We start from the raw sequence: 23,067 nt of genomic DNA, 5'->3' as shown, positions 1-23,067 counted from the left end.
TATAATCTTTGGAGACTTTGACTTCACAGACCTGGCAGGCCAGAAAGAAAGGGTGGGCCTTTCTTGGATATAGAATTTTAAGACTCTATTCCACTAAGTTTTCTGGTAGGGCAGTTACATATTTTAAGTCTTGGCATGGTTACATAAACACACCCAGAGATTCTCACTTGAAGTCAAAAGACATTCTTGATCTCTCTTGGCAATGGCAACAAGTCTTGCTTAAAGGTGAGAACTGTCCCATAACCTGAGGACATGGCAGGACTCTGATTTAGGACTCTGATTTTGACAAAACCACAAAAGAATTAAGAGAGGATGGCTGCTTTGGCTGTATTCTTTTCTTGCCTATCTCATCTCACAGGAGCTAATAAACATCAGGCCACAAATGCAACAATCTTGCCCCTGCTACACAGCTTTCCTAAGGATGGAGTATGAGTCAACAAGCATTCCTACGCCCTTCTGCATTAGCAATCACATCCCACTCCTCAGCAGTGTGACAGTTGCCACTTTTCATGGAAATTTTGACTTCCAGGATGAGAAGAAATGGCCTCAAGTTGCAGCAGAGGGAAAGTTTAGATTAGCTATTAGAAAAAGGGTGGTCTGGCATTGGAACAGGCTTCCCAGAGAATTGTGAGATCACCTCCCAGGGAGTGCTCAAAATACCACCTGGGTGTGGCACCTGGGGATATGGTTTAGTGGTGAACTCTTGGACTTGAACACCTAAATCTTAGAGGTTTTTTCAAACCTTAACAATTCTGTGGTATTCTATGACGATGCAGTGAAGTCAGACATTCATGGGATGGTAGCAAGGCTAACTGAATATGAAGATTGCTGCCTGATGAGAGAAGGATGACTAGCAGGCTTTTCTCAAGTTTCCCTTTGAAATCATACTGACCTTCTCAGTAAAAACATTGAGAGGAAGAAAGAGAATATACATGATTGCTCTTTGTACTGGGAAATTTCACGCACGGTAGAATTCCTTTCTACAAATGTGATGACTGACATATTGAAAAATTAATTAAAATGTACAGCTGATGCAATTGGATGAAAAAGTTGTATAATATTCAACAGAAGCCCGTGGCATTTGTCATTATAAAGAGAGGAACCATAATACAAGCGGAAGCCATAGTCATGTAATCAAGTAACCTATGACAATGGAGTTCTATTTGAGGCATAGTTTTGCATTGCTACAGCTATGCATAACTAATTAGACAATCAGAAGTAGGTCTCATTATGCAAAGTTACTCAGCCATGTCCTGAAGAAGTACTATAGCGACATTTACTGCACGCCCCAGCAGTCATTTGCATGCCAGGAAACAAAGTAACAAATAAAGAAGAGACTTTAACACCATATTTTGATTGGCTTTCCACCAGAAATACTTTAAAGTCTGACTTGAGTTTCTGTAAGATATAGGAAGAACCAACTGGTTCTTTTTGTTTGGAAAACAAAAATTAATTACTTAAACACAGGACACGTTTAGGTTTTCTCATATTCTTCTTCAGACAGATAAATAGCTAATGTGTTCCCACAGTTCAGGCAGAAGGTCTGCATAACATGCTTCCAATCCATACCACCTTAAATTATTAAAACTAACATGCAATTTAAAAACTGAGTGTTGGTCTCCAGAGTACGCTGCTGCCTGGAATACAGCCTTTCACAAGGGACACAAGGTTAAAACATGGAAAATGAAGAGAGAATCTGTAAATCAAGGCACTTGTCTGAACTCAAATTGCTAGTCTGATCTCTCTGACAAAATTAGTTATTTACCCTTGAAAGAAACAACTTTAGAAGGCTGATGGCCTTTGAAGTAAACTTGTGTCCAAGCAACAGCAAGAAAAAAGGAAGATGAAAGTTGGTATTCACTTTGCGCAAGATGTCTAGCAAGTATTTTCAGGTGTAATCAATTTCTCATACACAGAGGTAATGCAATAGACATGATTTTTTGTCTTTTGATTGCACAAAGCTTAACTTACCATTTAATATCATCTGTAGGTACCCAAGAAATGTAATATGCTATAACATACTTTTTTTCTATAATTTATATCATTTTTTCACATGCTAGAGCCAAGAAAAGAGTTGGAAAGAACCTAGATTTAATAACAATATATTGACAGGAAAAAAAACAAAACAGAGGGGGAAAAAAAACCCCAACAAACCAAACAAAAACCTACTTCCAAAATAGGAGGAAAGAGCTGTATGTCAGGTATAAAACAATCTCACTTTATTTCCTTTATATTGCTCAAATTACTTAAACTGAAATGCAGATGTTCAAAAATACTGTCACAGGCTGATATCCACTTGCTGCCCCACAGTCAGCAGTGAGATATGGTTTCTATAGGTGGATATCAAAGTACCTGTGACTTACATGCCATCAATTTCTTTCATAAAATTGAGCAAGCAAACACTATTAATATTAGAGTGACTCTACCAAACCATCTTCAGGTACTACACCAGAAACCTAAACATCTCTACATCATATCACAACATGCTGGCTTTGTTGTATGAGCTCATTCTCACTCTTTGAGCTTGTCAGATAAAGACAATCAGCTGCTCTTCTGCACTGAAGGGTGTACATAAAGATTTCTGTATTTATCTTCAAACTCCCACAGTCCTGGAGTCAATACATGCCAGTCTAGCTAGCTGAGAACCTAAGTGGGGTGAGAAAAAGAAAAGGATCAACAGCTCTAGAGACCCAAAAGTTTCTCCTGCCAGATAAACCTTCAGACAGCTGGCAAGTCTGTGGTAGCACAGGGCCATTAAGCTATCTGAAGAGAGCACACCTGGGCCAGGGCTCATTTAAAGAACTTCACAAATCAGTTGTCTGTAACTGAGCTGCTCTGTCAGTTGGTGAAAGGTTTAGGGATGCTCAGATGTGTTTATTGTTATTAATTTTGTTCTACCTGCAGGCTGATGGACTGCAGGATGGATACAACTGCAGTCTTCCAGGGAAATGGTGCTACACATGCTGTATGCCTTTCATCTCCCCTTAAGTAGCCTGTATGCTGGAATGTTGTATTCAGAGGAAGCTTTATTGCATTAGCATAACTCCTGTGATCTGTACACTATCAGAGATTCTTAGACAAAAATAACACCAATCAGACCAATAGCCAAAATTGTGTAAAAAGCTTTCAAAGTAAAATATTTCCCAGATGACTCAGAAGTGTTAATCTGCGTATGACAATTCTTGATTATTTGATTACAAGCCACTGGGACCAGCAAAAAAAACCCAAAACAATCACAAAACCCTGAAACAACACACAAAAGGAAACCAATACCCTACTAAAATAATTTTACAATTTCAAATTATTTGTCAAATGCATATTACTTTGACATGATAAAAATGCAGAAATTAATTATCTAATAAATACTTTTTGGGCTGGCTGATATGTTAGGGTTAGAATACTGACCTGTTTTACTGGCAAGAAATTTGGAAAGATCTAAAATGAAGGTAAGACATAGCAGTTTCCTATGTAAGAACTTCAGGAACGACCTCAGTTCTTTCTCAGTATGTGGTCTATCTCCTACAGCGTAAACTTTACTTTGTAATGGCCAGGAGCCACCCAATCACAATACCATAAACAATTAAATATAGGGGGTATTTAATCCTGCAGGGAGGAAAAGGAGTGCAGAGGACCTATTTTCATGGAATTCCAGTGTGTTAACGAGAGTTATAATATGCCCTACAAGACATTCTCAATGTACATTCAATGTTCTACACTGAACAGATCAAAACAGCTGCTGTTTTCATATTTCTAGAAAGTGTTTGTTTGAAGAAATTGTTGCCTCACAGTATTTAGGGTGGTTCACCTGGCATCAGATTCTGGATGTATATCATAAATGCTCTGGTAATGCTCACATTTGGTTCACAGATTTACAAACTCCTGCCTGGACTCAGAGAAAACGTATAATTATACCTAACATTGATGTTGACAGGAAAAGTACTTTAGAAAAATCCAGCCCTGAGATGTTGACTCCAAACTGCTGCTACAGTGCAGCCAGATCTCAGCTGTGCAGCTGCAGCTGTTTGAAGGGCCACATTAAAATCATTCTGGCCTTAAAAAGTCAAGGCAAAACCCTCTGATTCTCCCTTATGGGGGATAAAGCATCAATTTTTGTTCTCACTACTGAACATTTCAGTGTTGTGGCTGGATGGACCCATATATAGCTGCTGGATATAAGCAGAGATGGAAGTGAGAGGTCAAAATTTAGTGCAAGGCATCTTCCTAATCTGGTCTCAACACCAAAGAAAGTATATTTTTGTAACATTCTTCAAGGACTCCATCAAAATGTTTTTACAGTTCTGACTTACTATTTTTCTAGAGTATTTTAATTCTATCAGCCAATTTTTATTTATTTTTTTTGGGTGAAAATATCTATTTTTCAATCATGGTTCAATAAGCACTTATCCAAATTAAGTCTACAGGTTTTATGACAAAGCATAACTCATAGGTAATAGTCTATTACTTTAATGGCAGAGGGTATTGTAGTTGCTGCTTTTGTTTTTCATTGTATTAGTCTCTCCACAGGTTATATTTTAAAATATTCTTCACACTGATTAGTAGTAAAACTGTCATTGACTTTTATTCAGGTAATTGAAATATTTTTAGATAAAAGACCTGAGTTTAATTAATCTTCCAAATTAATTCACATGAAGGTACTCTTAATCTCACGTAATGAAACCTTTACCCTGGGCATTTCATAATATTCTGCAATAATTTAAAATATTATCTTCCTATCTGATATATGAGAACACTGCTGGTGAAATAGCATCTGTCAGTTGTCCTTTTCTGCCTCCAGTGCCTGAAACGAGTCATAGACCATTGTCTACAGGGTTTAAAGTGACCCCAAAATAATACAGAAATATTGATTTACAATTTAAACTGTTATTTTGCTTCATTTGTTTCCTAACTCCTTGACAGCTAAAGTTCAAACAGGGTCAAGTAGGTAAACCAAAAATATCAGCACTGAACAATTTCTGCTTATCTCCCTGGGTTTCTCAGTATGACCCATAGCTGCTCCTCTCCAAAACACTCATGACAGCAGAACACAAAGTGATCATAAAATGCCTGCATTTGTGAATCAAATCACTTGGATCTGTTCTAATCTTGTTAATCTTGTGCAGTCTCCAATATTCTGCCATGATTTGGTACATATCTGAACATTCAGTCAAGTATCCAACCTACCAACATCCTTATCAGGGTTTTTCAGACTCTTTTTTATCTAGGACCAGTTCAAACCACTACTTGTTTCGTATCTTTTCCAGATGTATTCCACCCAAACTGCTAACAAAGTTTAGGGATCACCCAGATCATTTCATGCCTTCAATTTCTGCCTTTCACACACAAGTTCTGGAAGCATTTTATTCTTTCTTATACGAAGTGTCTGCCTGGATCTCAAACTTGCCATGATGCCACCTGTCTTCTCCTGGAATCAATTTTCTTTTTCTAATAATTCATATCTTAAACGATCTTTATTCTTCTACTGAAACTGTCTCAATCAAACTCCTAATTCTTTACCAATATCTGCATTATTTACTAATATCTAATTATCTGCAGTGATAATTTAAAACAGTAAAAAAGTAGTGACTGGACTCAACCTCCTGTTTGGATAACGTAATTTATGATCAGGAGCTTTAACCCACAACATTTGAATTGTTTGAATTTTTTGGGGTAACTTTGCTATTACAAGTGGACGATGATTTGAATTTCTTCTTTCTTCTGCACATTTTAGAGATTTTCACATAATCTTATACCTCTCATCTCAAACATTACTATTTATTTAATTGTTTACTTGGCAGTGGCTACTGTCACAATGTAAAGAAGCACTTAGAGAATTAAAAAAAGCAGATTATTAAACTGATTTTTTTTTAATTAAAAACCCCCACAAAATAAAGTGGCTTTGTCAACTGTTTTTAAAAGACTGAGATACTTAGGACAGACTATAATAGAAAAACACAATTTTCAGGGGATCAAAATTCAGTCCTAAGAGTCTGAATTCCAATGGCAAATCTATCTATTCAACAAAAATTACATCTGAAAACAACTTTAGATCCTAGCACCTGTTAGCCTAGGTTTAGTTGAGGGCATGTTGGTTTCCCCAGCTGTAGCTCTCCTTTTTATGGGTTCTTAACTTTCTTCACAGTTTAATGTTTTCAGAAGGAGCACTTGTGAACTCTAATGGTCCCAGAGCAGCTATTACAGCTGTTGGGGCATCAGCACTGTTAAACACTCTACACAAGTATTTACAGAATAGAAGTAAAAAGACTTCAAAATTGTCATTATATTCTTTGTGGTAAATAAGAAACTTCTTGAAAATTATCTCTGCCACTGAGGAGTTTTTTGGTTCATAGAACTAAAATAATTCCCTTTTCTAGTTTAATATTCTAATAACTGTCCTGCTGGCTTCTCCAAGCACTGAAAGGGAACAGTGGGGAGCTGGGAAAGAGAATCCTACATGACCTTCCCTCTATGTGGCTTCAGGGATATCAGAGAATCAGAATGTGTTGAGTTAGAATTACTGCTTACTATTAAACTGATACAGTATTCCAGGTTAAAGAAATTAGCCTGTCTTCATGGAAGCACCATTAACAAATCCATCTAAAGCCATTCACAAATGATAGGAAATTAGTCTCACATCATATGTATATTTTCATATATGACTATGACATTTGTACACAGGCATAATGACAGAAAATTAAACAGCAGCAAAATCAAATATTATTATCATTGGCAAGAAATGATAAATGCAAGCTAGCAGCAGAATTGAAAACACCTTTTCAAGATCTCCTGTAAGGGAATACTCCTTGCCAAGAAAAATGTCACAGACCAGAATACAGTTCAAAACTTTAGTTTAATTATTGTAACAAAAATATTTATTTTAGTTTATTCTGCTTTATCATAGGAGACAAAAAATACACATTTGGATATTTTATCCTTCTACCGTGCCAGTTAATAAAACAGAAGGGCTTAGCATGATATTTGTGTTGTAAATCCATGTCCAGAAATATCTGGAACTACCCAATAAAATAACCACCTAAAAATGTTTGAATAAGCAGCTTTTGGAGCATGACTACACCTCTTTGTTCAAAACCAGCTATAGAAATCTTTAAATTGCTAAGTAGCACAGGCCAAAGTCTGTCCTTTAGAGCAATTACAGAAAGCCACAGACAGGGGACATTTGCTGTAAAGACTAGGTATGCAAAGGCAAAATGTGATACTGTAAGAACTGATTTCAGGTTACCTTTATTTTTAGTCCAAATCATATACTTAACATTTGATAGCCTCAGGGAGGCACAGTCTTTCTGATGTTTCTGTGCCTTGTACAACCATGGTTTAGCCTTAAGAACTATCACAAATTAGTGTGTAACAGCATGTAACAAGCATACTAATACGTGCTATTGTATCATGTAACAAGCATGCTATTACATATTATTTTGTTATGATAATGATTATATAAATTAGAATATAGTGTACATAGTCATAAAGATGGGATTAAAATTAAGAAATGCTGAAGATAATTTTAACAGCCACAACACTGCCAATCTTTTCTTATTTTTAACAATACACGTCTTTGTGTTTAAAAAAAAATTACTTCAAAGTACTACAGTTTTTACAATAGTTTCTAAAGTATGTCTTTACTAAGTTAATTCTGATCAGCACCTAGATCAAGGCAGAGGCACAGCTGCTGGAGTATTAACATTTTTGGCTGGATAAGGACTATGCTCTATGGTAAATGCTGTGTTGATGCCCTTCTATCTTATGAAGTGCCATGCAAGTGAGGAATTAAAATGTTGCATGCTTTTAAACAGCTGTTTAAGCACTTTGAATTTTATTCAAGAATATTTGGTCTTATTTTAACAGTCTGTATCGCATAACTTGGGCAAGTCAGAGTATTTTTCCAGTCTGTAACAGTAAAAGTGATGGTGTATTTAAAGAACATTTTTTCTGAATAGATGTGCATACTGCACATTCCCGGGCATACTGCACCATCAGCATCAAGGTCACCTATTAAATGGCACAGTGGGCAAACGAGGTAGGCAGGAGATCAACCATCCTTATTAAAATAGGCTATGAAAGACAATGGTTTTTATTTTACAGTCTGGAAAAAAAGAAGCAATGTAAGGTAAAAAATCAATCAAGCTACTTACAGCTTTTTAAAAGGGATAGCAATTTCAAAAACTATTTTAAACTATTTTAGTTTATTGCTATGCTTTACAAATTGCTTAAACAGTGCAAAATATAATTCAGTTGGAAAACATAATGAGGTGATTAACAGCATGTCTTTTAATTTTGATATAATGGAAATAGGAAGATCATGCTTTAATTTAAGTGACTCGGCAGTTATATAATAGCTCATGCACTTGGCATTACGGTACTAATTGGTCTAATAGTCCTTTTCATTGATATCAGAAGAAAGCCAGTAGCTGTGAGGATGGGTCAGATCTGTGCCTCTAGATCTACAGGACTCCAAAAGGGGTCAAATAATCAGTGGGTAGATGAAATTAATAAAGCCAAAAGTCCCCAGTGGACAGGATTTAATTTGACTTCCTTCACAACTTCTATTTGATAGTTCAAGAAGCATTTCAGGTCAATTATATTAATAGAAACTGTTTGAGTGAAAAGATGTTAATGATTATCCAGAGCTAATTAGCATAGCTATTTTCACTCCATCTTCTACAAAGAGAAAGGCAGAACATGCACACAGAATCAGACTCTCTTTTTGATCAATGATGGAAACTGGCAGAGGACAAAAGGATGTGTGCAACAACTTAGCAGCTTTTAGTGACAAGCCAATACTCTGTGATGAAACCCAAAAATAAACACTGAAATTTATAATTTATTAAATAATGTTTAACAGGAAAACTGAAGCAAAACTGGAACATTACAGTCACTGCCAAATAATTAGTTTCTGCTTCCTTTCTATAAGCCTACTCTACTTCATTCCTCTTGCACTTTTCACATCAGCAAGTGCATCTGTAGATCTCTGTATCTCTCAAGCACAAAGGCACAGAGATGGTAAAAGTCACAGAAAATTGGAAAATATTTAATAAGAAACAAAAAGATTACTTAACTAATGAATATAGGATATAGCATATTGGAACCTACAAAAACTAATCCAAGCCTTTTCAATTAAGAGTTCTTCATAGGTCCATCACTCAGACTTCTAGATGGTTCCATGAAGAAGCAGCTGGGCTGTAAGTCACTCTCATATGCTACAGAAGCTTTTCTTGTTTTTTCATGTTTCTTCTCATGGTTTACTGCATAACAAACCATTTTTATCCATTTCAAACCATATATGATCAAATGTAGACACGTACACAAAGTACAATTTGGAACCACAGCCAATCGTAGCCATGAAAATCCTCTACCTCTGTGCTCAGGTTCAAGCACGCAATTGAATTGCTTCAAATTAAATAACTCCTGACGCACTTTTTCCTGAGGCTCGCTGCAAGTGTCCAATCTGCTCCCCTTGCCTGCAAGCCTGGCTACCAGGAGAGGTGTGTGTTACCGTGTAATCAAGCAGCAGTCGTGAATGATGCTGTCCTCCACGAAGACGCCGCTCTGTTCGTCCGTTTCCACCAGGCGCCCCGCGTGGTACCAGTGCACTTGGGTGGTGTTGTCCACGTAGGTTGCAGTACACTGAAAAGGCAAGCGGTCCCCATGGAAAACCACCTGTCGTTGTGATGGGATCAGCTCGAAGAGAGGAAGTTCCAGAGGCCCGGCTGCAGGGAAAACAAAACAAAAATAGGAACAAAAAGTCACAATTTATTCCTCTCTTGTGAATATTGTAAAGTGAACTAATTGCACACAATTCTAGCTCCTTACATCTTCATGTGAAAACACTGACATAAGAGGTAGGACCACTAACTGCCCACTGCAGTGTGATCATGTTGCAAGTTCGAGAGATCATATTTTCTTCACTGGTGTGAGCCCAGATAAATACAGGATTACAAGAATATCTACAGAAAATGAGCTTCATGAAACAGGTCACAGAATTGTTGAGGTTGGAAGAGATCTTTTGGGATACTCCAGCCCAGCCTCCTCCTCAGGTCAGGATGCTTTACTATACAAGTGTACAGAATAAGAAAGTGATTCTTCCAATAAGAGAAAAAATACAGCTATTAGTATAGACTCAGTTAACATTTATAAGACCACTTCACTGCCAGTAGAGGAAATGCCCACTGTGCTCCAGAACAGAACTTACTGTCTAAAGAGCCCAAACTACTTCATATGCCTGGGATTTGGATAATAACAAGTCTAATAATAGTTAAACTTTCCCCTTAAGTTCAACTGTCCCCATGACTTGTCATTTCCTGTTCCTTCTGCCTATTCCACAAGTCATCTCTACTCTCTAGATAATTACTTAACATTAAATATTTATCTAAGAAGCTCTTTTTATCTGTTTAAAGATGAACACTTTTTACCGTATTTTTAAAATGAACTTTATCTCTTGAAGCTCTTTCCCAGAAACCCCCCAGTAATGAGAATACTGCCCATTCTTAGCAGGCTATTACAAAAAAAATAGCTCACATAATCACAAACCTAAATGCCTAAAGACAATTTTTTCAAAAAATTGAAGATTTGGAAAGTATGCACATTTTTGGCCCCGATGAAAGTCTGCTATTTCACAGATCTGAGAGTGATTGAAGGCCATTTTCCTCAATCCTAAAATCTCCCTAGAGACTGCATCTCTGGACAGTATATGTTTCCTTCTCTTTTTATCTCAAAACTACCTTAAGACCACTTCTGCAGAATACTTTCTCTTTATTATGAGATTAATACTATCTCTTTAAATTCACACCAGAAAATTGAAAATGAGAATTTTAGGAAGAAAGAGAAGCTCTGCATCTAGGAAGATTATAATTTTCTTTGGTATAATAAGGAATAAAGGAGAACCTTATTTTTTTTTTTTTTTTCTGATATAGCTCTTAAGCAGAAGAAAATTACTACTACTGACACTTTGTTATCATTGCATAGAATTCTAATGGAATTCATGTAATGAAAACACCAAAGATTCACAAACATGACTGACAGAGCACCACAAAAATCCTGCACAACAGTTCCTACAATACAGCCTTTTCACCTCAGCCTTCACCACCACAACAATTCACTGAGCCGGGGTCACTTTTTAACCTCACTCTGCAATCTCACTCCTAGTCTTCCACCTTGGTTATCATTCTACCTTGATGAGTAAAGAGGATTTTAAAGCTAGATCTTATCCCTTCTTTTTCTTCTGTTTTCATTAAAAGGCCTCTCATCATTAATATCAATTCATCCTACAGAGCTGTCAGCTGAAAGGTCACCCTTGCACCGTTTGCGTTACTAGTAACTATCTCAAACATCTATTTTTCTGACAAGTACCTTTTTTTTTTTTTTTTTTTTTTTCACTGCTTGTGATTTTATCTTCCTTAAACTTGCTCCTCAAAATCTTCCATTGCCCATAACAAATACAGATGAACTTAGCCATGCCTATCCAGGTTTCAAGCCATAATCACTGGTTCTACAACTGCTAAAATTTGTAGAAAACCAATAGTACTTTTCCTCTTACTCAGCATTCCACCTCAACATCATTCTTTATGTCATTCAGGCGCTGGCTTCAGAACTCTTCAACTGTGAGAAGCTGCACTCACAAACCCAGAAAACCCAGATTTGAGCCCTTGCTACTATTTAAGTGTTAAATAGTACATTCATCACCTGCTTTGAGTAAACAGTGAGAGGGATCACTTCTACTTTTATACAAAGAAGAATGCTGGCCAGCACAACACACAAGATTGGTACAGGTGATTATGTGCTACTGGTATTTGGGACAAGCACAGAGAGGATTAAGGGACTAGCTGCTCTTTACTGAAATGTTTTGTCTGCTTTGACCATGAAGTGCAGCCTTCAGAAAGCTCTCTTTACCTGTGTACCCATCCTGTAATTTACCTTTTGATTGCACCTTTTAGATGGAGACAATGATGCACTACTAAAAATTCCTTGAAACATAAACAGTATTTTTATATTACCTTCGGCTTCTAATTAAGAGAAGAGAAGGTAAACCAGATTAATGCCTCATTCCCAATAGCTGCAGCCTTGGTCTCAGTCATTTATATTAAATATTTTTAACTAGCAGATGGAGAGAATCTCTCTCTCCAAAACGTTTTGATTTTGTGTTGTGTTATGAAGGCACTTATGGAATATAAGGAAATTTCTCATGAATACAGTAGTTTTTAACTGAGGATGTTGTATCTGGTCAAATGGTTTTGGTCATGCAGTGAGTGAGACATTGTGTCGTGAGGCTGTGAAGAAGAGTGTGAACTAGAGGATCAATATCTTTAAGTCAAGATAAATAACCTGCTGAACATAGGGATGAAGTGTAACACCATCACTGTGAATTTATCTCTGTCATGAGAATTGGTGTCTAAGGCTCTCCCATAACCCCTTCTGTTCTTCAGCTTTGGGGATCACCAAACCCAGAAATGAGGTGTTCTCTACAGGTTTTGTCAATTAATGACCAGAAGTGAACAAAAACTTTTCTTTACTTCTTTTTTACTTCTTTAATGATCAGTCCTATCAACAGTTTACTCATTTTGCTTTTCTTTGCAAGTCCTTTTAAGTGCCAACGAAGATGCAAAACGAATTAAACACACCCTTGGAATTCAACATACCATTATGCTAGGATATCCTCCTGACCAACTTTGAGAATGTACCTATTTGGGTTGGCCAAATTGAGAAATAATGCCAAAAACTCATTTTCAAATTTAAAATAGTAAAATTTCTATGGATTATGACATTTGGAGACCATGGAAGGTAAACATATGTACTTCTGGAAAACATCTGCTTTTAATCTCTGTGACGTCCACATAAAACTATTAATACCAGAGCTAATCTTCAGTTGTTTTCCAGGGATAGTAATGATTTAAATGTCTGAGGCTGATTCTGCAACCATTACTCATGCAGAAGTTCCAGTTGACTCCTGTGACACAGCTCACAGTTATGAGGATTAATTGCACCAGTAAGAGTTTCACAATTAGGACCAATACCCTTTATCCCAAATGGCTATAAAATTATTGTAGAGTCACATCAGCATCATCTGGAAATACTTACTTTAAATCCATAATCCATCAATCTTTCAAATTCAGAATAAAAATAAAATTATTTATTAACACTGTACACACATTTTCAAGCTTGACTTTGAGAATAAAATAAGAAGTAAGAAATTCTGAATGTATTTAGAATTATTTTGGCATTGATTTGACAGTACTTTAACAGCTCTGGCAAGCATAGACCTATACAATTGAATTTTTTACTTTGATAATATGGGTAATAAAGACTAAATTGGGATTACTAAATATATATAATCTCTGATGCTCAGATTTATGTGTGTGTGTGCATGTATGGCAGACACAACAGCTTCATAAAATTAAAATGTTTACTATTGTGTGTTGAGAAGGGAGGGAGTAATTTACAGAGATTTTATTTACTTTTTACACACTTGAAAAATATTCCAAGATGTTCCTTCCAAGACAATCCACTATGCTGTCCTTGAGCTTGGAGCCAGCACCCCTATGTGCAAATGAGAGGTGTGACTCCTCTCTAGGCATCCAGATAAAGAGCTGATGGAGTGTTTTACAGTCTTTACCTGTCTTGTCTCTCCAGTCAGCACTAAACCATGATTGCAGCAGAGCACCACAGGAATCACTGATTGCAGCATGAATCTAAAGGTCTAACCCATCATTACAGTAATTACATCTTTTTCGTTATCTTTCACTTCTCAGCAGAAAAGGGTTTTGTTGACTGAAGGCCAGACTCTCTATGCCATCTAGTCTTGTATTTCAGATTAGATCTAGACTAGAATACCGAGGACATACACAGAAGGAATCAGGTTACACAAAAAATACTGAATTAAGATTATCACTTGTGTCTTTCTTCAAATAGAGTTTATGTCTGCATATTTTAATGCATGCAGTGTCCCAAGATGTTGAAAAAGAAAACAGAAATTATTTTAAAAACAATTAGCAAAAATAGAAATATAGCAAGGTGCACTGAAGCTCTATGGAAATGTTCCAATGCATATGCCCATATTATATTTATAAAAGAATTTGTCTCACACAAGTGTACACACATCATGGATTTCGTATTTTTTCATTCCAATTCCATTCTTGAGATTTCAAAAGTATTTTAATTTTCTATCTAATTTTGGTCTTCTATTTTGTTTTAAAGATTGGAAAGGAGTAGAGCACAAAGGAAATACTGCTGTTACTTGACTTACATGGAACAAAAATGCTTGTAAAAATGAGAACATGAAGTGCATTTTTACCCATATTTTAGCTACATTTTTAAGTACCATATTACTCTCTTTAGATAATGTTCATTTCCAATGAGTGCACACGAGTCTTCTGGGGGAGTGACCAAAAAGCAAACCCGCAAGCACAAAAACCTGGCCCACGCAACAGAATTGTCTGAACACCACAGAAAGTTGGCTAGTCATTAGTCAACATGACCAGCACAAGGTACTGGAGAAACTGTCCTACCTCCAGCCACTTCCCTTGCATTTCCAGCTGCAAAACCTTCAACCTGGGCAGCTCAGCTCCACACTACTAAGTGCATAAACCTGCGCTACACCAGCACCTTCTGCTGTCCAGTCTCCCAGAAACACTCTCCTGATGTACTTTTTCCTGGCTCTCAATAACTGGCTTTGTCTGCTATCAACAGTTTTCACACTACCAGAAATAGGAAAATCCACATGTTTCTCCAGGCTGCCCACACTTCAGTTCAGCACTACAGTGCTCACCTCTCATGACATGCCTTTGACTTCAGCTTATTGGTAGAAAAATCAGTTTTCTACAGTGTGTCACAAGCTCCTGGGACAGAAAAAAACCGTAAGGTTGGCATTTTGCTTCTTGTTAATCACTTGATTTATTGTATTGGCAATGGGCTTTTTATTTGAACCGAGTGTGCCTACAGAGTGCGGCACATCCTGCTGACAAAAATGTGAGTTAGAGCTCTAATATTTGTATACAGTCTCAGTGGGAAAGATATGTGCATGGAAAGCACAGTGGGGGAAAGCTGGAAGTGAGGACAAAGCAAAGGAACCAATCCAAGAAAAAGGACAGATGAAAATGAGGAAAAACAAATTGAAAAACATTAGCTAAAAATCTGAATTGCTGACAGTGTAAAATTATATCTGATGATATTTACCGAATGGAACCAGAGAAAAGAGCGTGATCTGAATTGCTCCAACAGCCAGCTCTGCCAAAAAGGGAGGTGCCAGAACACCAGTGCCAGTTTCTGTGTTGCAAAATTTGCTGGCAGTGAGGAAAGGTTTGGTGTAGAAGGTCACAGACCACACCACGTGCCAAGGAAGTCAAGAATGCATACAGAGCTGAGGCCAAGCTTCAGTTTTAATAAAAGCCGTACCTGGCTTCAATTTCAACATAATATCAAGTAAATACAGATGCCAACATGTATTAAACACAGCAGAATAAGGTAAATCTCTTGGGCTTGGGACAAGAAAGCTTTGTATCACATGCAGAAAAAGCAGAGCTTTTGTTCGTGTAATAGCTTTCTTATTTCCACCAGCTTCATAATACTGGCATGGCTAGAGATATTCCACACTATTTTATCAGTCTCTTTCACTCTCATACATGCTTTTCAAATGAGTTTTTTTTCTTCAAGAAGTCTTTCATCAAGGAGTGTTTTTTGCTTTGGTTGGTTCGTTGTTATTTTTTTTTTCCTTCCCAGCATCTTATAATTAAAATTATGAGGTTATTTTTTATTTTGTAGTGCTGAGTGCAACACTGAAATGGTAGCCACTAACCAAAGAGCAAGATTACTGACATGCATGCTGTTTTACCTAAAGCTAAAAGTTCTTTATCGTGTTTTTATACTCCTGCAAACTTCTGTAAAGCCATCAAAGGAGATCAGCAGAAGCAGTAAACAGTATTTATCCTAAGTTAGAAGGACAGTGAGCCCAGGCTGTCACAGTCCATTACTACTGGTGCTCCAGTTACTGGGTTAGCTAACCTCATAGAGGTAATTCCACAGACGCAAAAGGAGCTGAAATTCAGTGCAAATATGCCAAGATGAGCTACAAACATAGCTTTGGATGAGTCTTCAAGACTCACTTGGATTCTATAACTAATCTGATTTATTTACTCAAAATAATTTACAGCTACATAGAAACTAAGAAAAGCTGAGCTGGGTAATGTACAATTCAAATCCAGTCACTTTTGGCAAATCCAAGTAGTACAGGTTTCATCTAACACTCAGCAGATGGATGACATTTCCAGCCATGACAAATTTATTTAACCTGTCTTTGTCTACAAGAGTATCTCCAGATTTCTAAATTCCAGTAAAACTAAATTATCCTTTTTGCACAGGGACTGATGTGTCTTATGAGGGAGCAGTGGAAAAGCCCTTTCTTATTTACTGATGATAGCGATGTACTTGATAGGAAAGTAGAGGCAGTGAAAAATAGAGGTAACAGGTTTCACTTATTTAATAATAGGTTTCATTTATTTAATATAAATGTCGAATATCATAACATTTTAATTTGTAAAATGGCAACAGTTACTTGAAAGATTTCCACAACATGAAATTCAGTGTTTTGTTCCAGTTAAACAATTAAAAGATTGCACTGTCTTGCACTGGCATAGAAATCTAAAGAATAGTTTTCTCATCACTGATTTCTTTCCTATCAAATAAAACTGCTTCAACTTTTCAATTTTTTATTTTCAAATTGTCCCAGAACTCTACTTCAGAAGCTGGGGAGCATTTGATTACTTGCCATACACTGAAACTTGACGACCACAACATATTGACAGCTATGGCACTGGAAGATTGATCAACACAAATTTCTTCCTGGCACCAGTCAGAAACCCACTGTTAGAAAGCTAATTTTGATTACTCAAATTACCCTTATGGCAAGTGAACTGGCTGGCTCATGGCTTTGCATACTCATTACAGCTTGCATTTAATAAAAATGGCAGTGGAAAGGTAAAGCACCCAGCTCTACAAAATCACAGAATCGGAGAATGGTTTGGGTTGGAACGGACCTTTAAACGTCACCATGTCCAACTGCCCCCAGAATGAGCAGGGACATTTGCTGCCCAGGTTTGCTCAGAGTCCCATCCAACCTGACCTCGAATGTTTCCAGGAATGGCGCATACATCACATTTCTGTGTCGCCCACTGCCAGTGTCTCACTACCCTTATTGTAAAAAACTTCTTCCTTATAGTTAATGCAAATAGATCCTTTTAGTTTAAAACCATTTCTCCTATTGCTACAGGCTCTACTAAAAAATCTGCTCCTGTTTTTCCTATAAACCCTCTCTAGGTACTGAAAGGATGCACTGAGGTCTTGGAGCCTTCACCTCTGCAGCTGAGCAACCACAACTCCCTCAGCCTTTCCTCACAGGAAAGATGTTCCATGCCTCAAATCATCTTTGTGGCTCTTCTCTGGACCCACTCCAATTGGTCCAACAGGTACAATCAAATATACTGATTAGCCTTATCTAACTGGGAAGTGCAGTGGTAGCACTCATCTTTCCAAACTTTAAACCTTTTTTATTTTCAAATCATAACTGCACGGTCAGATCACAGAAAGATGGTGGCAGGAAGGTCCCAAAAGTGTCAGTGATTGTCCCTAACTGCCCAGAGTCCAGCAGGCTGCACAGTCCTCATCTATGCCAGAATGTAAAAAAGAAAAAGAAGTTAATAAAAGAAATACTGATGGAGCAACAATTCTGTTGAAGTATAAAAGTTTTCCACCCTAAACTCCCTTCAGCCCAGCTGTCAGTGTCAGAAACTCTCAACAGCCATTTTTATACAAACATTAAAGAAAGTGCTGTATGTTGAAGTGTACTATAAAAATGTGAAATGCCACTATATAAAGAGAGATTGTTAGGATGGGAGCTTTACTGGGAATTTTCCTACGGTAACAATTCAGATTAATCACAGCAAACTCTAATAAGCGTTGTTACTGGTTTGTTTAAAAGCTAATACAATTTTATCTAGAAATCACCACTATAAAATTTAACCGTAGTGTTTTAGTGTTCATGTTACCATAATAAATAAAGAATATATTTTCAGAGGTACTCAATGGGTCATAGTCAAGGCTATCTATTTTAACATTGTTTTGTTCATGAGCAACTGGCTTTTGAATAGCCAAGTGATCAAGGGCAGAAGTTTGAAGATTAAAAAGGCCTCATTTCACTGCTATTCTCACTCCACCTTGGTTAAATTTTTCTTCAGCTATTTTGCATGATTTTTGGAACAGTAGCCAAAGACAATGCAGAAAATAAGATAAAAGTGTTCATTAAAAAATTCTAATGCAGTATGTAAGAGTAAGCGATGGAGGAAAAAACCAACTGGGTACATTTCCAGCATCTAAATCAGCAAGATTTCAGGGATTAAAATTTCTGTTGAACTGGATTTTCATGTGTGAGCACAGATGCAAGAAAATAAATTGTAGTAAAATTTCATCCTCAAATGAACACTTTAATATTTCTGCTATTTCACATAAGATTTAACTGTTACTAATTTTATGGTCTCAATCCTGCAGCAGTGTTCTAAACTGCCACTAAAGAAATCAGATAACAATGTTTAATATTAAATTTAGGGCATCATAGTCCTTTCCCCCCATTTTGAGACTGATCATATTAGATGAGAAATCTAGAATTTGGAGACAAAAGGTTAAAGCATTGTTCATTTCATACTACCTAATGATAACATGAAAACCAACTTCACTAAAAAAATGGCCACTTAGCTCTGACATAAAATGAATTTACTCCATCCATCTTTGAAAGAGCTGAAATATACAGTTATATTATCTGATTTATATACATTCTGTTATTATGCATGTTTTCTTTTTGAAGAAAATCCTGAATTGCTAACATTGTAAACCAAATTAATTGGAGGAGGATTTAAATACTGCTAATTGTATCACTATCCATATCGTGCAAAACCTAATCCTGTGAAAGGTTATTAGTGTGAATATTCCTCTTTTAACATAATTAGACTTATTCATGTGATTAGGCACTCCCTGCAGAATTAGAGCTGAAGTCTTGATTCTGCATCTTCAGGAAGACAATGATGTTGCATGAATGCAGCAAGCTACCTGTGGACTGCCAAGAAACTGCAGGACTAAAATCTAAATCTGGATAATTAATCCATCATTCTTCCTCCTTGAGGTTTTGAGTTTAGTCAGTTACTACATACTGAAAACCCCCCACAGTTCAATATTTACACTGCGTTAATGTAGTAAGAATGACTTGTAAATTAAAGAAATGGTTGAAACAAGAATCTCAAACCCATCCCTAAGTAAGTAAAAAATGACACCAAAAATATGTTTTGTGTACAATGAGAAAAAATAAATGAAGAAAAAATACTCCTTGATAATTTTAAGCCAGTGTTTCTTCTTGCAATATATTTTACATAGAAAAGGAAATTTTTAAGGACAATTTATGTGCAAATATATATAATTTTAGGACTTGAATGGCAATGTAGATATTTAACTTTTGGCACCACATGAAAAAAAGGAAATTCAAATCTCACTTCTTAACCAATATCCCTGACACAAAAGAGTTGACAGTATTCCTAAAAACTGACACAGATCAAGGCTGAATACATTCAATTGATTTCAGCTTAAATTTAATTGTTGAAAAAGTAATTTCAAAGACAAAATTCCCCAGTATCTAGTTTTTTTTCCTTTTTCAGCATTTTAAAAGTATGTGATATTATATTTCATTCAACGTTCTTGCTATTGGACAGTGGAGAGTAACTTACTATGATGGTGAAACAATGTGCAATTGCATCAGGTAAAATTATAAAGACATTTCAACAAATACAACAATACTAAAACAACACTATTCCATCATTGCTGAGAAAGCATTTAAAGACACATTGTGTTTTAAGAATCTATGTCAAGGAAAAGAAAGGCTGCTTCAAAAAAATGCAAGTGCTTTATAGAGAAAGTCTAGAAAAGAAAATGTTCTATTTTTTCCCAATGGTATTATTCTAATTTATTTTAAATGTCTGGAATGTTTTGAATTTGTTGCTATTTTAGGTAAGGTTGCAAAAAAAGAAAAAATTACTTGTAAAAATAGGCTAGGGAGCAGCATGTGGCCTGAGAGAAATGTACCCTAATGTTGTCCTGATATTTAAGTATGAGAAATGCAGATTAGAAAATGTGACAGTAGATAGGTAATGATGAAAGTACTTCCTACCTTTATAAGAAATTGAATCTTAAAATGGACAAGAAACCTCTGAGAACACAACTCAAATGAATAAAAATGTGTTTTCTTCTTTTTTTTTTTTTTTCTTTTGCTTTGCACAAGTTTCAGTGTGAACAGGTACAAAGCATCAGAGCAAAAAGTGCCTACATTTTACCCTGACTCTGCTCCTTTGGGGGAACAGATACTCTGATTCTCAGTGAAGTGAGGCAAACTACAAAAGACAAGGTGCTGGTTAAGTACAAACAATTCCCTAACAACTTTATCTCCTCCCTTCCAATAAATTATTTACATTTTCTATGAAACATTTAAAGAATTTTATTGCAGAATACAGAAGTGAGAAAAGGATTTATCTCTTTGATTTTTCCTTCTCCCTTTGAAGTGTCCCTCCTAAGAAGGGAGTCTATCATATCCCAAACCCCACATTTCAATAATATTTTATGAGTCAGAACTTGCTAATTTCACTCATGAGCTAACACTTTAAACTAAGGTAGTTTACAGAATTCAGAGACTGAGTAATAATTCAAACGCTGTTGGACTCTCACGACTTGTAATTCTTATCTTCTTTTCTCATCTCTGTTTTCAGTAGGATGGATTTTTATTCCACTGCAGTGTGAACACTTTTCTCAGTAGACAGCCCTAAGGCATGGCAGCAGCCTCACCACACAGATCCTACCCAGACAAAACTCCAGCTCTATTTTGAGTGCTCGCTCCTTGATGTCCCCAGTGGAAGTCCAAATTGACTATGAAAGCTTTTAGTAAATTATGAACCAACTCAAAGAATTTCTCACTGTAACTTTGATGTAAATACTTACAAGTCTGTGGATCACAACCAACAGATGCACCACCCATGGACAAAACACAAATTCTGGCATAATACATACTTTAAAAATATTTACTTATTTAAAATATTTATTTAATTTACTGTAATGACCCCACTGTGAAACACCCTACAGTTGATTTTCATGAATGTGAAGCACACAGAGCAACAAGAGAATTCAAATCAAGCTTCTGGGTACTGAAGCTCTGGATACTCCACCTCTGAAAAACAGGCTCCTGTGAATAGAGAAGTATTTACAGTAGATGGGATGGTACCTAAAACCAGATGCTACCTCACCCATGTTAATACAAGAAAGGAAAATGACTCAGTTGAGATATTTGTCTTGTGATTTGATGTTACTCTGTGTTTTTCAAGTTCTGTTTGTACCATATTTTCCCCTGAGACTGTGTCTTCAATGAAGGTATCTAACATTTGTGCTTATAGGTATTTCCTTTACCTTTGAAGTTTAGTTGCTGCAGAGGGTATCCAGAGAACGTGTATAAATACTAGTTCTGCTAATTGTCTCCATTTGCTGGCTGTAATTATTGCAACAGCATGGGTTTTCCAGAGATGTGCAGAGTATAGGTGAAGAAATAATGCTGTATCATAGAACTTCTTGTAACTCTTGTCCTACAGTCCTGTGTTGAAGCAGCTCAACATGGAAAGAGATTTTTTCCCATTCAATTCAACACAGACCATGAAGAACTGGGAAACAGAAACATTTAATACAGAAGCATAATACAGAGAGGAGCAATGGATTTGTTTCTTCCCAGGAAAAGACCTGTGCATCGCTTTACACCAACACAGACAAAAAGGGTGAGCGTGGTTTTTGGGAATTACCTTTAGCCAGCATCTCATATGGGGTCAGATATGCAAGCTCTTCTAACATGGCCTGAGCCACCCAGGACTGTTTAAGATTGCTTTATAGGGCAAGACTGCTTTATTTTTTTCTGGCAGACTGCCTCACAGCATGGCTTGGAGAGGTAAGGACAACTACAGGAAAGGTCTCATGCAGCACAGCGAGCTTGCCTGAAGAGCTGGGGTGCAATGATGTGAATTTATGCACAGGAAACCATCTGGATGAGCAGAGCAAAACTGCCCTGAAACTTAAAGCCTTCTGATAATGTATTCACAGTTTTAGTTACTTTCCCATGAAAGTCCTATAAACGTAAGTTGTTTATTACATTCCTTCTAAGAAATGTCTTTTGATAGAAGTTTTGCATGACCAGTGTGCTTGGGAAGGTGATAACTTAATTATCCAGTCCCTGGTCATTGTCAAGAATCTATAAATACTGGAGTCAGAGAATAAAGTTACTTCTTTCCTGTTCTGACATTGAGAGGCATTTGTGTGAATCATTTGTGTCCTTTAGTGACACAAAATCACTTGAAAACAATGTAGACTCTTTGCATTTAGATTTCCTGAGATCCAAGACACTACCTCTAGTTCTTTGAACCTTTTGACCTGCTTTATAGGTCCATGCAACCATATCATGACCATGATTAGACCACAGAAACCTGAAAAGCTACTGACACCAAAAAAGAACAAAACTTATTTACCAACTGCATGAAAAAATGCTTAATGATAAAGAATAAAAATGTAATTTATTATGTATTAATGCAATAAACTCTAAGCAAAAAACCCCAGATTTCTCTGGGTTTTTTTAATATTTTTAAAATATATTTTTTTTAATATCCTTTTATATTTTCTTTTCAAACAATTTCTTTTTTAATTAACTAAAGGAATAACATGTTCTCAATTACTTATTTATAAAAATCAGTAAAGCATATACATATTCAAACTCCAAGATTTTAATTTGTAGGAGATCTGAATGAGGAACAGCATTCTGTCCCAGGAGAATTAGATCATTTTCTCTGTGGCATAAATTAACAAACCAACAAACAAACAAACAAATGTCTTTGGGCACTATAAAAATTGTTTTTATTCTTTGACCTTTCCAATATTTTTTTTGGCAATATTTAGTAAATATTTTCAGCATTTTAGTCAAAATTTCTATATAAATATTATTGATGTTATGTC

The 23,067-nt window shown here is 36.3% G+C and overlaps 1 protein-coding gene across 2 annotated transcripts in view; it reads right to left on the bottom strand.

The window, feature by feature from the left end:
* Positions 1–23,067, bottom strand: part of ADGRA1 (adhesion G protein-coupled receptor A1) — a 258,986-nt gene that overhangs the window by 124,221 nt on the left and 111,698 nt on the right. For both annotated transcript variants that reach the window (XM_086901196.1, XM_086901197.1), the window contains one exon: positions 9,506–9,719. In XM_086901196.1, the coding sequence (XP_086757322.1) occupies positions 9,506–9,719 (214 nt within the window). The remainder of the gene's footprint in view (positions 1–9,505; positions 9,720–23,067) is intronic.

This window comes from Cyanistes caeruleus, chromosome 8, assembly GCF_971803275.1.
Source record: "Cyanistes caeruleus chromosome 8, bCyaCae1.hap1.1, whole genome shotgun sequence".
Lineage (NCBI taxonomy): Eukaryota > Metazoa > Chordata > Aves > Passeriformes > Paridae > Cyanistes > Cyanistes caeruleus.
The sequence above is the reverse complement of the archived record's forward strand: the minus strand, read 5'-3'. Positions and strand labels throughout refer to the sequence as shown.